Source organism: Aotus nancymaae, unplaced genomic scaffold (genome assembly GCF_030222135.1).
Source record: "Aotus nancymaae isolate 86718 unplaced genomic scaffold, 86718_ANA_hifiasm-v0.15.2.pri h1tg000124l, whole genome shotgun sequence".
NCBI classification, from domain to species: Eukaryota; Metazoa; Chordata; class Mammalia; order Primates; family Aotidae; genus Aotus; species Aotus nancymaae.
In genome coordinates, this window is record NW_026988539.1 from 1,676,698 (window position 1) to 1,692,387 (window position 15,690).

Consider the following 15,690-nt stretch of genomic DNA (forward strand, 5'->3'; position numbering starts at 1 on the left):
GGGCCCAACCCATCTGACCATCTCACCCTCCTGGGTGGCTGGGACCACAGGTGCACGCCGCCACACCGGGCTAATTTTTTTTTTTGAGATGGAGTCTCACTATGTTGCTCAGGCTAGTCTCGAACTCCTGGACTCAAGCAATCCTCTCGCCTCGGCCTTTCAAAGTATTGGGATTACAGGCGTAAGCCACTGCGCCTGGAGGAGTTTCTGGGGTTTAAATCTATGCCTGTCTCAGCTCAAAGGCCCCTCCACAGGAGCTCCATGCAGCCTCTTCTCCTCAGCTTGCTCTCCCGACTTTGCGGACCTGGCATGGCTGTGATTCTCGCGAGCCCCACTGTGTCAGAACCGGGCCAACAACCATTAATGGGGCTGGGCGCGGTGGCTCACGCCTGTAATCCCAGCACTATGGGAGGCCAAGGCCAGTGGATCCCCTGAGGTCAGAAGTTCGAAACCAGCCTTGCCAACATGGGAAAACCCTCCCTCTACGAAAAAATACTATAATTAGCCGGGCTTGGTGGTGGGCACCTGTAGTCCCAGCTACTCCGGAGGCTGAGGCAGGAAAATCGCTTGAACCCGGGGGGCAGAGATTGCAGTGAGCTGAGATCGCACCACTGCACTGCAGCCTGGGTGACAAGACTGAAACTTCATCTCAAAAAAAAAAAAAAGCCAAAAAACCAAACACCATTAATGGGTATCGTTGGGACTCCCCAGGGCTGGGAGCAGGGTAAACTGAGGTCCACCAAAGACCAAATGAACTCATGTTTAGCAAGACCCCATTCACCTTGGAGCTGACCAGCCCCTGGTTTTTAGGGCAATGTGGGGGTCACCCTGGATCTCTGGGCCAACCTTAAGAAGTGGGAAGCCACCAGCCCATGTGGCAGATGAGAGACAGGAACCCAGACGGGCAAACTGAGGCCACACTGCAGCGTATGCTCTCGGCACCTCTGTGTTATGGAGGATTCAGAGGCTCAGTGGGAGGAAAACTGATCAACTCGTGATGCCTCCCTCGGTGTAGATGAGAAAAACAGTGATCGATTAATAACGCCTGCCTTGGCCACGGGACTGGAAACACAGATTGATTAGCAATGCCTGCCTGCCACCTGTGTGGAATTAAATGGTGATAGACTGGTAATGTCTGCCACGGGCACAGGACTGGTATATGGGAAGCCGTTTTCCACGCCAACTACAGGGTTTCTCATCCTGGTTACCCGGAGAGGGGAAGAGGTATCCCCAAGGTCAGGCAGCCAGGCTGAAGCTCGGTTGGGAGCATGCCCCCCATGCGGGCCCTTACCTTTCTTGATCTTGGGGGCGGGGGTGATGGAGCTGCCGTTGGTGTTCGTAGCCAGGCCCAGGGAGGACACGGGCAGCTTGGGCGAGGAGAGCATGCCGTGCGCCCCGCCCGGCGAGTACGCAAAGAGGGAGCCCCCAAAGCTCTGGCGCCGGCCCTCCCGTCGGTTGCTGTCTATGGCTGCCTGGAGCTCGTTGGGGTTACTGAGGCCTCGCTTCTCACACTCATAAGGATACAGATACTTCATGTATCTGTGGGACGAGGGGACAGAATGGCACCCGGGTCATCCCTGTGGCTCCCCGTGGCCCTCAGTACAAAGTAAACCCCACTGTGGCACCACCATGCCCGGCTCCTCCCTTGGATTTGCTCAGCAGACCCTAGAGCTGCTGGGCCTTTGCCCATGCCATTCCCTCCACCTCGATGCCGTTCCCTCCACCTCGATGCCGTTCCCTCCACCTCGATGCTGTTCCCTCCACCTCGATGCCGTTCCCTCCATCTCGATGCCGTTCCCTCCACCTCAATGTTTGTCCCTCCACCTCGATGCTGTTCCCTCCACCTCGATGTTTGTCCCTCCACCTTGATGCTGTTCCCTCCACCTCGATGCTGTTCCCTCCACCTCAATGCTGTTCCCTCCACCTCAATGTTTGTCCCTCCACCTCAATGCCGTTCCCTCCACCTCAATGCTGTTCCCTCCACCTCAATGCTGTTCCCTCCACCTGGATGTTTGTCCCTCCACCTTGATGCCGTTCCCTCCACCTCGATGCTGTTCCCTCCACCTCAATGCTGTTCCCTCCACCTCGATGTTTGTCCCTCCACCTCAATGCTGTTCCCTCCACCTCAATGCTGTTCCCTCCACCTCAATGCCGTTCCCTCCACCTCAATGCCGTTCCCTCCACCTCAATGCTGTTCCCTCCACCTCAATGCTGTTCCCTCCACCTCAATGCTGTTCCCTCCACCTCAATGTTTGTCCCTCCACCTCAATGCCGTTCCCTCCACCTCAATGCCGTTCCCTCCACCTCAATGCCGTTCCCTCCACCTCAATGCCGTTCCCTCCACCTCAATGTTTGTCCCTCCACCTCAATGTTTGTCCCTCCACCTCAATGTTTGTCCCTCCACCTCAATGCTGTTCCCTCCACCTCAATGCTGTTCCCTCCACCTCAATGTTTGTCCCTCCACCTCAATGCTGTTCCCTCCACCTCAATGTTTGTCCCTCCACCTCAATGCTGTTCCCTCCATCTCAATGCTGTTCCCTCCACCTCAATGCTGTTCCCTCCACCTCAATGCTATTCCCTCCACCTCAATGCTTGTCCCTCCACCTCAATGCTGTTCCCTGCAATGGCCTCTGATTGCATAACTTCAGGGCCTGTGTGGTCCTCACACCCCTACTTGACGCTCTCAGGCCCAGGATGCACAGCGTGGCCTGATGCCCTCTGTGGCTGCCTACAGTCCCCTCTTTTGCAGGGACCTGGCACCGGCTGCCCAGAGCACCCTGGCCCGACCTCCGCCCAGCCGCCCGCCACTCACTGGGTCCGCAGGGTGAAGGCTGCGCTGGTGATGGACGTGGGCAGGTTGAGGCCCTTGGTGATCTCACGCCATAGCTTCTTGTTGATGACCTCCACGAGGCCGCCCTTCTCCGTCACCAGCACGTACAGCATGAACAGGTCAAGGACCTGTTTGGCCATGATGGGGATGCGGTTCACGGGTGTTCCTGGGGGAAGGGGCGAGAGGGAGGTCGGGGGTTGCCCGGTCACTACAGGGAGCCCAGTGTCCCCACCTCCACCCTCTCCATGCCGGAAGCACCCGCCACCCAGGCTGTGACAACCACAGAGGTCGCTGGACGCTGCCCAGGGTCTCCTGTGGGCACAGGATCACCCAGGCTGGCAACCACTGCTCGAGAGGGCACCGCGGGGGCAGCTCCGCCTCGGTTTCCCCACCAGTAACCCGGGCTCGGGGACGGTGCAGCCCTCGAAGCTCGGGAGGAGGGTTCCTGAGAGGAGGGACATGCGGGAGACGCAGGGATCTTTGTTATCCTTCTCCATGCCACCCACCACAGCAGCTGCCGAAGCAACTCTGCCTGTGTTCCCAGGGACCCGTCCCTGCCACGCTCCCAGGGGCTCTGCCGTCTCAGGCGGGCCAGAGGGAAAGCTCGGCTCACCCAATTTGCAGTTTGGAGAATGGAGGGCTATGGGCTAACCCAGGCAGGGGAGGGAGGCGTGGGGGGTGGGCTAGCCCAGGAGGAGAGAGCAGTAGGTTATGGCAGGGTGGGAAACGGGGAGGATCAGTGCAGGGGCAGGTGGGCTAGCCCAGGGGGAAGGCTTACACCGGCCCCTGCAACCTCATCTCCTGAAGCCCGCTGCAGATACGGCCCCTCCTCACCCTCCCACCCCACCCACCCCCTCAGGGCTCTGCCAGGCTGCCCCTGTACCGGGAACCTCTGCTTCAGACATCAGCCCTCCCTGGCCTGCCAGCCCACAAGCCCCCACTGAAAGCCCTGGTCCTGTCAGTGAAATTCTGGGCTTGTGAGGTCAGCTGCGGACTGTCTGTGGCCCCCACCCCATGTTCCGCCGACGTGGGGTTCCAGCACCCAGCGGCACACAGCAGGCGCTCAGTGAAGGCCAGCGAGGGCGGCTGGCCCGGGCCACAGCTGCTGCCTGCTCACCACGGGGTGGGAGGGGACGCCCGTTGCCCCAGTAGGGATGGGGACATGGACACCGAGGTCCATGACATGAGTGGGGGGAGAGCGGGGGCAGCCCTGAGTGAGCGGCCGGCCCTGTGCCCGGACGATGTCTGCCACGCCGGGACCCTGTCCCCGAGGCCCCCCAATGCCTGACCTTCCAGAACCACCTCCCGCCACCCTTGGCCACTTCCAGGCCCTTCCCAGGTTGCAAACACCTCAGTGAATGGAGGAGACCCCAGGTTTCGGGAAGAAGGGCCTCAAATCCGACCCCACCCGAAACCCATGTTACAGCCTGAGAGAGAGGAGCCGGGTTTCAGCTGTACCAGCAGCCGAGAAGCCTGCCCGGAGCCTCCGCCCCGCCCAACTCGGGACACCAGTTTAGGCCTCAGAGTTTGCGAAGTAAAAGGAATGGCATCAGGCCGGGCGCGGTGGCTCACACCTGTAATCCCAGCTCTTTGGGAGGCCGAGGTGGGCGGATCACCTGAAGTCAGGAGTTCAAGACCAGCCTGGCCAACATGGAGAAACTCTACTAAAAACACAAAAATTAGCGGGGCGTGGTGGCGTGTGCCTGTAGTCCCAGCTACTCGGGAGGCTGAAGCAGGAGAATCGCTTGAATCTGGGAGGCGGAGGTTGCAGTGAGCCGAGACCCCGCCATTGCACTCCAGCCTGGGCAACAAGAGCAAAACTGTGTCTCAAAAAAAAAAAAAAAGACTCAGCAGCAGAGGGTTCCCAGGGCCGCGCCCTGGCTCTGCAGCGGGTGGGCAGGAGGAGGATGTTTACAGAAGGAGCTGGGAGCATCACCAGGGCCCGGCGTGGGGCCCAGATAAGGAAGGGTGGGGGGGTTGTCGGGGAACAGCAGGTCAGGTGGTCCAGCTGCTGCTGCTGAGGTGAGGGGGTGCAGTCAGGACCCCTCCCTCCCCTCACTCCCAGCCCCCAGAGAATTCTGAGAAATTTAGTTGGAGGTTTTTACTTTGTGACACAGCAAAAAAAAAAAAAAAAAAAAAAAGGCTTTCCCTCTGGAGGGAAGGAGAGGGAACTGTGGGGTCTAGGGTGGTGGGTAGCTTCACCTGACAGATTCTTAGCTCCCAGGGCCCCATTACAGCGGGAAGCTCTGGGAAGAAGGCAAGGAAGAGGGAGCTTTGAGCCTGGGTTTTGAAGGACGCATAGGAGCTGACTGGCTCTGCCCTGGAGGAATGCCCGGCTTGGAGAGGGCGGTAAAACTGGACACAGTCCCTCATGGCCCCATGTGCCAGGGACCCCCATCTCACCCACACTCGTGGGCAGCCTACCATGCCTGCTGTTTGTTTGAGGCTGGGCTCACTCTGTCACCCAGGCTGATGTGCAGTCACAACTCACTGCAGCCTCCGCCTCCTGGGCTCAAGCAAGCCTTCTTCTTTGGCCTCCCAAAGTGCTAGAATTACAAGCACGAGCCACCTCGCCCAGCCTCACTGTGCTGTCTTTCTTTCTTTCCTTTCCTTTCTTTTTCTTTAAAGACGGAGTCTTGCTCTGTCAGCCAGGCTGGAGTGCAGTGGTGCGATCTCAGCTCACTGCAACCTCTGCCCCCCAGGTTCAAGCAATTCTCCCGCGTTGACCTCCTGAATAGCTGGGATTACAGGCATGTGCCAACACTCCTGGTTAATTTTTGTATTTTTAGTAGAGACAGGGTTTCACCATGTTGTCCAGGCTTGTCTCGAACTCCTGGCCTCAAGTGACCCCCGCCACCGCGGCCTCCCAAAGTGCTGGGATTACAGGCGTGAACCCCTGAGCCCGGTCCTCATGGCTTTCTAAGTACCGCCAGGACACCAGGCACTGCACCAGGCACAGGTAACAGCAAAACAGGTTGGCTGTGGACCCAGGAGCTCAGAGCCCCACAGCAGAGTGGCCAGGACCGGGCAGGTGTGAACGGGAAGATAAAGGGTGGGGGCAGATCTGTCTGGCCTCGTAAGGGGCAGGGGGCCCCGGTGAAAGCTGCGCTTGGAGGATAACACAGCAGTGGCCCCCCGCCCAGGTCCCAGGTCTGGATTCCTCTGTTCCCAGCACGGGAGGGGTTAACTCGGAGGCTGCCGGGCGGTGTGGGCGGTGTGGGCCGGGGGGCCCACAGCCCTCCTCCTCCTCCTCCTCCTTCCCTTCCGGGCGGCTGGCAGTGGCGGGTCTGGGGCCTGTGTTTATAGAAGCCAAGGGAGGGGTGGGTGGAGGCTGGGACACAGCGGCCCCTGCAACGGTCCCCGCCACAGCCCCAAGTGCAGGGACAGAGCCCTCCGCCCCACCCCTTCCTGCCTCTGTGAGCCAGGAGGCCTCCTCCTGCGTCTGAACAGTGGGGATGGGAGCTACTCCCTGTTCTAGAGAAGTATCCAGGGGGTCGGAGCGGCCCCTACCCGGCTGCAGATGCTCCCAGGACTCCGTCTGGCCGTCCAGGACACGGAGGTGAGAGGGTAGCCCTGGCCGCACTCTCTCTGCCCCACGGTCGCTCCAAGCCGGGGCGAGGCCTGGGAACGGCCGCTGGGAACACCCCGGCCACCCTATGTCATCTTTGAGCCTGTCTTGTGCCCCAGCCTCAGTTTCCCCACCTGGACACCAGCCCAGACCTGCCTTCGGTGGGTCCCTCCTCCACATGCCTGGTCCCCAGGCTGTTCTCAAGGCCTCGGCCATAAGACACTCCCAGGCCAGGAGACACCAGGACAGGCAGTGGGACGGAAGTGGCCCAGGGCTGGTATACCGTCGGTGCCCAATAAGTGTGCTCAGTAAACAGCCGCCCTGCACTCAGCACGTCTCAGGTACCTGCTGGCACTGAGTTTTGGGCAGGATCTGTTTGTATCAACCTCCGCCTCCTGGGTTCAAGCAATTCTCCTACCTCAGCCTCCTGAGTAGCTGGGACTACAGGCGCACGCCACCACGCCCAGCTAATTTTTTGTACTTTTAGTGGAGACGGGGTTTCACCGTGTTAGCCACGATGGTCTCGAACTCCTGACCTAGCGATCCTTCCGTCTCGGCCTCCCAAAGTGCTGGGATTGTAGGCATGAGCCACCGCGCCCAGTCATTTGTGGCCCGTTTTTACAGATGGGGAAACTGAGGCCCTGGTGGGAGGAGGGGAGGGGCCAGGACCCAAAGGTCGAATCGGTAGCCATCAGACTCTAAGCCACGTCATGGAGGGGGGTCGGGGAGGAGCTTCCGTCCTGCTGCTCCTGCACCCAGGTGGCCACCTGGATCTGACTCCATGCCCCAAGCACAGAGGGGGCTCCACTCCCCCAGTACCCAGTAGTGGAGACCCCCCACTTCACTGCAGCCTGGATGCCAAAGAGATGGCCTGGACTGTTTGTTCCGTGTTGGGGCCCTGAGACCCCCCCTCCACCGAGGGACCTACCCCTTAGACTCACAGCCGTGCCTCCTGCATCGACCCCCCAAGGCAGGGTGCGTTTCCCACCAAGACACCCCTGAAGTTCCTCCCGATTCAGGAGCCCTGGATGCCTCCAGCCATGGGGAGCTCGCTACTCCCCCTGACACACCTGCAGCCAGCAGGGGCCCTCCTCCTGCCCTGTTTCTGTGCCTTCCCTCCAGGGGGCTGGGGGCAGGGGGCTCACCTCGCTTCTGCATGAAGCTGAACAAGTCATCCAGGAATTCCTTCCTCTTGGGGTCCCCGTCGAGTTCGTAGAGCTGTGAGGGCAGAGAGGGGACCGGTTAGTTGGCGCCAGAGCTCAGGCGTGGGAAGCACGTCCCCGCTGCACTGGTGGGAAGCACGTCCCCGCTGCACTGGTGGGAAGCACGTCCCCGCTGCACTGGTGGGAAGCACGTCCCCGCTGCACTGGTGGGAAGCACGTCCCCGCTGCACTGGTGGGAAGCACGTCCCCGCTGCACTGGAGGCCGGGCCAGGACAGCAGCAGGGGTCGCCACCTCTAAACTGCTCAATCGAGTCGCTGCCAGAGCCTAAACCGAGCTGGGCGGGTGAAGAACACAAGGCCAAGAGACAGACATGCGGGTGAACGAGCTTCCCAGAGGAGGCATCAGAAACGGGCAGCCTGGGATGACAGGCGGGGCCCGGAAACCCCAGATCAAGGTGGTCCCCGGCTGGCGGCCGCAGCGCTCCAGTCTCTGCCTGTCTCCACGAGAACCTCTCCCCGTACCTCCCCTTCTCAAGACACCAGCTTGCTGGTTTTAGGGACACCTCACGCCAAATCGATCCTTAGCTCCCTACAGCTTAAAGAAATCTGTTCTTCCAGCCGGGCGCGGCAGCTCACGCCTGTAATCCCAGCACTTTGGGAGGCTGAGGCGGGTGGATCACGAGATCAAGAGATCGAGACCATCCTGGTCAACACGGTGAAACCCCGTCTCTACTGAAAATACAAAAAATTAGCTGGGCATGGTGGCGCGTGCCTGTAATCCCAGCTACTCAGGAGGCTGAGGCGGGAGAATTGCCTGAACCCAGGAGGCGGAGGTTGCGGTGAGCTGAGATCGCGCCATTGCACTCCAGCCTGGGTAACAAGAGCGAGACTCCGTCTCAAAAAAAAAAAAGAAATCTGTTCTTCCGTAGTCCTGGAGCCCGGAAATCCAAAGTCAGCATCTCTGCAGGGTGGTGGCTCATGCCTGTAATCCCAGCGCTCTGGGAGGCGGGGGAATCGCTTGAACCCAGGAATTCAACACCAGCCTGGGCAACAGAGTGAGACCCCATCTCTACAAAAATACAAAAAGTTACCCAGGTCGGGAGGCTCATGCCTATAGTCCCGGCTACTCGGGAGGCTGAGGTGGGAGGATTGCTTGAGCCCGGGCAGTGGAGGCTGCAGTGAGCCGAGACCGCGCCACTGCACTCCAGCATGGGTGACAGAACCAGACCCTGTCTCTAAAAACAAAACGAAACGGAGGTGTCTGCAGGGCTGCGTTCCCTCTCGAGTCTCCAGGGGAGGAGCCCTCCTGCCTCTCACGGCTTCCGGGGGGTCCAGGTTCCTGGGCTCGTGGCCGCGTCGCTCCAGCCTCGGCCTGTCCTCACGGAGGACACGTCCTGTTGTGTCTGCCGGCGATTTCGTCAGTGTGAACATCACAGTGACTCACACACCCCTCACCGGTGAAGCCTCCCACACACCCCGGCTCCTGGCGCAGCGCGGCGCTCCTGGGCTATAGATCTGTGGCTGGACCCTGTGGGCAACGGGGACGCGCCTGTGCATCGACTACCTCTGAACACAGGAAAGAAGAAGAAACACGGAATTCTCGTGTTGTGGGGCCGCCGTCCTCTGTGCGGTCTGAGGTTGACCAAAGCGTCAACACGCGACTGTACGTCCGTAAGAAGCCTGTTTCCAAATGAGGTCCCCAGCACAGGTACGGGGAATCCAGCACTCGAACCTAACTCTTCTTTCCTTTCCTTCCTTCTTCTTTTTTTTTTTTTTTTTGAGACGGAGTCTCACTCTGTCACCCAGGCTGGAGTGCAGGGGTGAGATCTCGACTCACTGCAACCTCCACCTCCCGGGTTCAAGGGCTTCTCCTGCCTCAGCCTCCCAAGTAGCTAGGATTACAGGTGCCTGCCAGCATGCCCAGCTAATTTTTTTTTTTTTTCCGAGACACAGTCTCACTCTGTCACCCAGGCTGGAGTGCAGGGGCGCGATCTCAGCTCACTGCAACCTCCAACTCCAGGGTTCAAGCGATTCTCCTGCCTCAGCTTCCTGAGTAGCTGGGATTACAGGAACCCACCACCACGCCTGGCTAAATTTTATATTTTTAGTAGAGACGGAGCTTCACCACGTTGGTCAGGATGGTCTTGATCTCCTGACCTTGTCATCTGCCCACCTCAGCCTCCCAAAGTGCTGGGATTACAGGCGTGAGCCACCGTGCCCGGCCTTTTTAGAGACAGGGTCTCATTCTGTCAACCAGGCTGGAGTGCAGTGGTGCAATCATAACTCACTGCAGCCTCAACCTCCTGGGCTCAAGGGCTCCTCCTGCCTCAGCTGCCCAAGCAGCTGGGACCACAGGCACCCGCTGTCACACCCGGCTGAGTTTTTACATTTTCTTTTGTAGAGATGGGGTCTTGCTACGTTGTCCAGGCTGGTCTCAAACTCCTGGGCTCCCTCGATCCTCCCATGTCGCCCTCTCAAAGTGCTGGGGTCACAGGCGGGAGCCACCGGCTGTGGCTTCACCTTATCTTCTTGGGGGCACAGAATTTATCCTGCCTGACTCACACGGCAAATCACTGCTAATAATCAGCACGCCTCCGGGGCTGTCCTGAGGGTCTGACGGGAGCGCATTTGCTCCAAGAACTGGCTCTGTTTTGCGGCTGAGGAAACTGAGGCACAGTGGTGAGTGTGGGGCCAGAGCCTGGGGCGGTCGGGAACTCGGCCCAGAGCCCCGTCCTGGTTCCCATCCTGGTCCCCTGCTGGCTTTCCCCTCGCCTGGACCCTGGGGTCTCGGCCTCCAGCTACTAACTGAGCCACTGACAGCCTCTGCCTGCCAGGGTGGTGGCCGGGGAAGATCATCAGGCCCCGAATGTCTTCCAGAGGGGAAAGGGACTCCATCGGGGGTACAGGGGCCAGGAGGCCCCCCAGCTCCCGCCCCACCAGGTTCTGGCGGGCAGGCAGGGGCAGGCAGGGTGGGGGAAAGCCGGCAGGGATAATTAGAAAGCGGAGTTCAGGCCAGGGCCAATTTGCTGAGGAGGAGCGGGGACAAATACCAGGCTGCAAATTAAGCTCGGGGGAATGTGGCTGGCTGGGCAGTGGGGGGCCTTGAAACCACCAATTAGGCCTCAGCTGGGCCGATCCGTCATTAGGGCCCAGGAACGAGGCCCACGCCCAGCCCCTGCTGCCGGGAAATCCTGGGTGCTGGGGAGGCCGGCTGAGGGCCCGGCCACCCCGCAGCCATCCTGCCCCTCCCCGGGCCTCAGTTTCCCCATCTGTGTATTGGAGGCCAAATGAGGGCTTCCAGGAAGGGGCTGGGGGGCCAGCCAGGAGTCCTGACCTCTGCCCTGGGTGGTCGGGCTGCCAGAGGTCCAGCTGCCTGGCCTTTGTCTCCGCCCCACCCCGGCCAGCGCCAGACTGGCCAGCCCGCATTCCTGCGCTGATTTATGGTGGCCGGGGAGGCCCAGTTTCCCCTTTAGCTGCCCGAGGGGTGTGGGGCCCGCAGGTAGACCCGGCTGGCCGGGCCGGCGGGTCCCATGAGCACAGGCACGCACACAGGGCCACACGCCAGGCCTCCTCCTTCGACCCCTGCCCCCGCCCCTCCCTTCTCGTCCGTCACCCGAGTCATGGATTTAGGGGTCTGAGCACACAGCAGTCGCCTAATAAATGCTTGTTACGTGAACCTCGATTTTCTCAGCTGTAATTTCGGGCCAGGCAGGGCAGACAGGGGGACAGAATGAGCTCACCCCTAGAAGAAGTGCCTGAGACAGCAGGTACTGGAGTGGAGAGATTTCACCACTGGAGCTGTTCTGGGGCGAACACCCCCCACCCAAAACCGCAGAACGGGACCTGGTCAGGAAAAAGGGTGTTTGCAGATGTGATCAAAACGAGAAACAGTCACGGTGAATCCTACATCCAAGGGTAGGTCCTCAGAAGAAAAAGACACGGAGACAGAGGCCCGGAGCCCCCAGAAGCCGGGAGAGGCGGAAGGTTCCTCCCGCGGCCCCTGGAGGGAGCAAAGCCGGGCAGATGCCGAGATTTTGGACTCTGGGCTCCAGGACAGAGGGAGGACAGGTCTCGGCTGTCTCGAGTCCACTGTTTGAGGTCCTGCGCCACGGCAGCCCCCTAAGATGCGAACGCAGAGGCCAGCACACCTCCGGCTGGGCCAGGGGAAGATTCTGACGCAGTGTTGGGGGGGTCTACCCTGCCAGGACCCCCCCTTTCCCAGCACAGTCCCTACAAAAACCTCGCTGCACTTCCCGCCTGTTTCCCCACCTCTCAAGAAGAGCGTGTGAGAAGACGCAGCAGCTTTACCCCAAGCACCTAGCACCCCCGCAACCCTCATATTCTGGGTGGGGAAACCGAGGCTCAGGTCAGCAAATAGCTGCCCCGTGTGGGGCCGGGAAGGGTTGGAGGGCAGGAGCCATTAACCCCCAAGCCGAATGGTGGGTGAATGAGGCCAGTGGAGAGGGACGGTCAGACCCCCGTGGGGCCGGGGCACCGATGCGTGGCCGTAAAGGGAGGACGTGTGGGGGGGCCCCAGCTGCTGGTGGGGGAGGCGGCTCTAATGGCTGTTGCCGTGGCCAGTCAACAACAAAGCTGGCGGTAAAGGCCACCTCGGCTTTATGGGTCTCCGGCCCCTGGTTCCGCTCCCCTGTGGTGGTGGGGGTGCCCTGCCCTGGCCAGCTGGCCTAGGCCCCAGGGATGGGAAAGCAGTGGGCGGTGTCCAGGCTGCCCATGGCGGTGTCCAGGCCCCCCCGTGTGGGCCAGATCCCAGTCAAATTGCTGGGCCACAGCACACCCCATGGCAAAGCCAGGCCTTGGTTCCCACCTGGGTCCTGTGGCTGAAACCCTGCCCCTCCCAAACATGGACCAGAAAGCTCTGAAATCAGCCGCCCACCAGACACCCGCACAAGCCCTAAAATCGGGCAAAACCTCCGGAAACCCCCTCCCTGGGGCTGAGGGCCAAGATAAGGCGCCCTCCCCTCCCCTCCCCTCCCCTCCCCTCCCTTCCCCTCTCCTCCCCACTGCCTGCTTTCCCTGGGCCCGGCTCTCATCCGAAGGAGGCTCTGGAGACAACCCTCCGCTGAGACCCCACCGCCCCTCCCGTCAGCCCTGCCCGCCGCCTTCGCCCTGGCTGTTCCCGTCGTCTGGAACAGGCCTCCTCGGCCCCTTCCCTTCGACTGGGTCCAGCTGGGTCCAGGGTGGTCATTCCCTCCCTGGAGAGGAGCCCTGCCCGCCGCCCTCCCCGGACGGATGACACGGTGGCCGCCCCCACCTCCTCGGACACTCAGCTGCCACCCAGCTTTACCAGCCAGCGGCCTCACGGGCCTTCCGGCTCCCGGACCTCAAAGCCCCCGGTCCCCGCACGGCCCCAGCTGTGTGGATTCACCAACTTGTCTCGTCTGTCCCGGAACGTGGGGAATCCTTATGTCGTTCCCGGTGCCCCAAATCAGGCACACAGCAGTTGCCTGATAAATGCAAGTTAAATGAACTTCCTTTCCAAGTTCGATCCCGTGAAATGGGGCACCGCAGGGCTACGGGGCCGCACGGCAGGCCTGGGGGTCTTTCCCCGGGGGTCCCTGTCCCCTCTGTCCACTTCCTGCTGCGGGGAATGGAGGGTGTGGACTCCTAATAACCAAGGCTGGGCTGACCCTCCCCTTCTCAGCAGCACCTGCTTCAGAGAAGGGGAAACCGAGGAACAGAGCGTGTGGAGCCAAGCCGCCCCCAGGTCCCCCAACCTCACCCCTCCTGCCAGACCCTTCCCCGCTCAGCAGCTGGGGGGCTTTTCACAGCCATCTGAGCGTGAGCCTCCCCTGGCCACAGACTCCCAGGCCCCCCAGCCCTCTCCTGCTCCCTCCGATCCCGACACGTGAGCCTTTGGGGGCTCTATTCAGAAGCAAGGTTAGGGTTAGGGTTTGTGCAGTGGTGAGACCCCGGCTCACTGCAGCCTCCACCTCCCACCTTGGCCTCCTGAGCCACTGGGACCACAGAGAGGCACCACCACGCCCGGCTAATTTTTGTATTTTTATAGAGACAAGGTCTTGCTCTATCGCCCAGGCTGGTCTCAAACTCCTGGCCTCAAGTGAACCTCCTGCCTCGGCCTCCCAAAACGCCAGGATGACCCCCAGCCTTGGCGGCTGTTTGAGTAAAATGTGTGTGCCCCCACCCAGGCCTCCTCCCGGCGCCCTGTTCCTTCTGCCTGGATTGCAGCTCCCAGGTTCCCAGCAGGGCTCCTGCCTTCCTGCCCCAACCCCCAATGTCGGCTTCTGACGGCTGCCCCCCCCGCCCCGCCCCTGCTCCACAGCCCCTCTCAGCCTGTGACCCCCCATTCCCCCACCCCCTGCTCCACAGCCCCTCTCAGCCTGTGATCCCCCATTCCCCCGCCCCCTGCTCCACAGCCCCTCTCAGCCTGTGACCCCCCATTCCCCCGCCCCCTGCTCCACAGCCCCTCTCAGCCAGTGACACCCCCATTCCCCCGCCCCCTGCTCCACAGCCCCTCTCAGCCTGTGACCCCCCATTCCCCCGCCCCCTGCTCCACAGCCCCTCTCAGCCTGTGACCCCCCCATTCCCCTGCCCCCTGCTCCACAGCCCCTCTCAGCCTGTGACCCCCCATTCCCCCACCCCCTGCTCCACAGCCCCCCTCAGCCTGTGACCCCCCATTCCCCCGCCCCCTGCTCCACAGCCCCTCTCAGCCTGTGACCCCCCATTCCCCCGCCCCCTGCTCCACAGCCCCTCTCAGCCTGTGACCCCCATTCCCCCGCCCCCTGCTCCACAGCCCCTCTCAGCCTGTGACCCCCCATTTCTCTTCAGTTTTCTTCCCAGAACTCTGCACAACCGAGCTGGAGGACACACTCCGTGGCTCTGGGGTGAAGGCACCACGCCGTGGCCCCTGGTCCCAGACCCTCCCCAGGTTCTGCGGGGGGTGTGGGGAGGCACCTGCTGATGAGGACGGTGGGGGGGCCCTCTGGAGGGGCACCTGTGAGCGGGGAGGGCAGCGGGGCTCGGGTGGTGGCGCCAGTGGGGGAGGGGAGGACAGAGAGAGCTAACCCCCGCCCCCAAGCCCTCGGAGGGAAACAGGAAATTCTTGTTTGTGGCGAAAGGTTGATTATTTTCTCCACCCCACCTCCCACAGAAACAACTGCTCAGGGGGTCAGTGGACTTTGCTGGGGGCCAGGATAACTCCCGGGGCCACCTGGGAGGGGGGAGGGGGCTCCCCGGCCGCCCAGACCCCCCTGGAACCAGGGCGCTCAGCTCTGTCTCGGGACTCCCCTCCCCAGCCCACTGGCTTGGCTCTGGGAGGTGGGAGGCAAGGTCAGGAAAAGACCCCCAGGTTTGCAGGAAATCCAGAGGGAAGGGTTGGCCAGGAGAGGAGGGGGGGCGGGGGACAGCACAGGCAGCCCCTCCCCTGGCAGGGCTGGACAGGGCAGCGCCCAAGGTCACGTCGCCTGGGCTGTGGTTTCCCCCTCAGTCCCCAGGAAGGCCCCACCTGGGCACTCCTGCCAGGTCCCAGCAGCTGCGGGGGGCCCCGGGCGGTGTCCTTGGGCCCAGAGGCCCAGGCTGTAAAGAAACCGCCCGTCTGCAGGGCCCCCTGGGAGAACCTTTGCCCCCCAGGCCCCCTCCCGTCTCCCAGGAGGCTCCAAAGTCCAAGGGGCCCCACCTGGGGGATGAGGCCACGGAGGGGGTGCAGGAGCTGGGAGGTACCTGACCTGGCTGCAGCCCTTCAGACGCTCCCTTTGCCCACAAAATTCAGGGAAATCCGAGAAACCAAAGCGTCTTGAGATCGCGGCCGCTGAGCCCTGAGCCTCCAGGAAGGTGGGCCTGAGACTGGCAGAGAGATGTCAGAAGAGAAATTCTTTTTTTATTTTTAAACAGGGTCTCACTCTGTGGTCCAGGCTGAAGGGCACTGGTGCAATCACAGCTCACTGCAGCCTCCACCTCTCAGACTCAAGTGATCCTCCCCCCTCAGCCTCTGGAGAAGTTGGGACTCCAGGCACACACCACCATGCCTGGTTTTAATTTTTTTTTTTAGATATGGGGTCTTGCTATGTTGCCCAGGCTGGGCACAAACTCCTGGGATCAAGCAGTCCTCCCTCCTCGGCCTCCCAGAGTACTGGAATTCTGGGCATGAACCA

The 15,690-nt window shown here is 61.5% G+C and overlaps 1 protein-coding gene across 1 annotated transcript in view; it reads right to left on the reverse strand.

The window, feature by feature from the left end:
• Positions 1-15,690, reverse strand: part of ARID3A (AT-rich interaction domain 3A) — a 43,873-nt gene that overhangs the window by 8,394 nt on the left and 19,789 nt on the right. The window contains exons 3-5 of the mRNA XM_064371183.1: positions 7,544-7,616; positions 2,813-2,996; positions 1,292-1,539 (exon numbers count right to left, since the gene is read on the reverse strand). Of these exons, the coding sequence (XP_064227253.1) occupies positions 1,292-1,539; positions 2,813-2,996; positions 7,544-7,616 (505 nt within the window). The remainder of the gene's footprint in view (positions 1-1,291; positions 1,540-2,812; positions 2,997-7,543; positions 7,617-15,690) is intronic.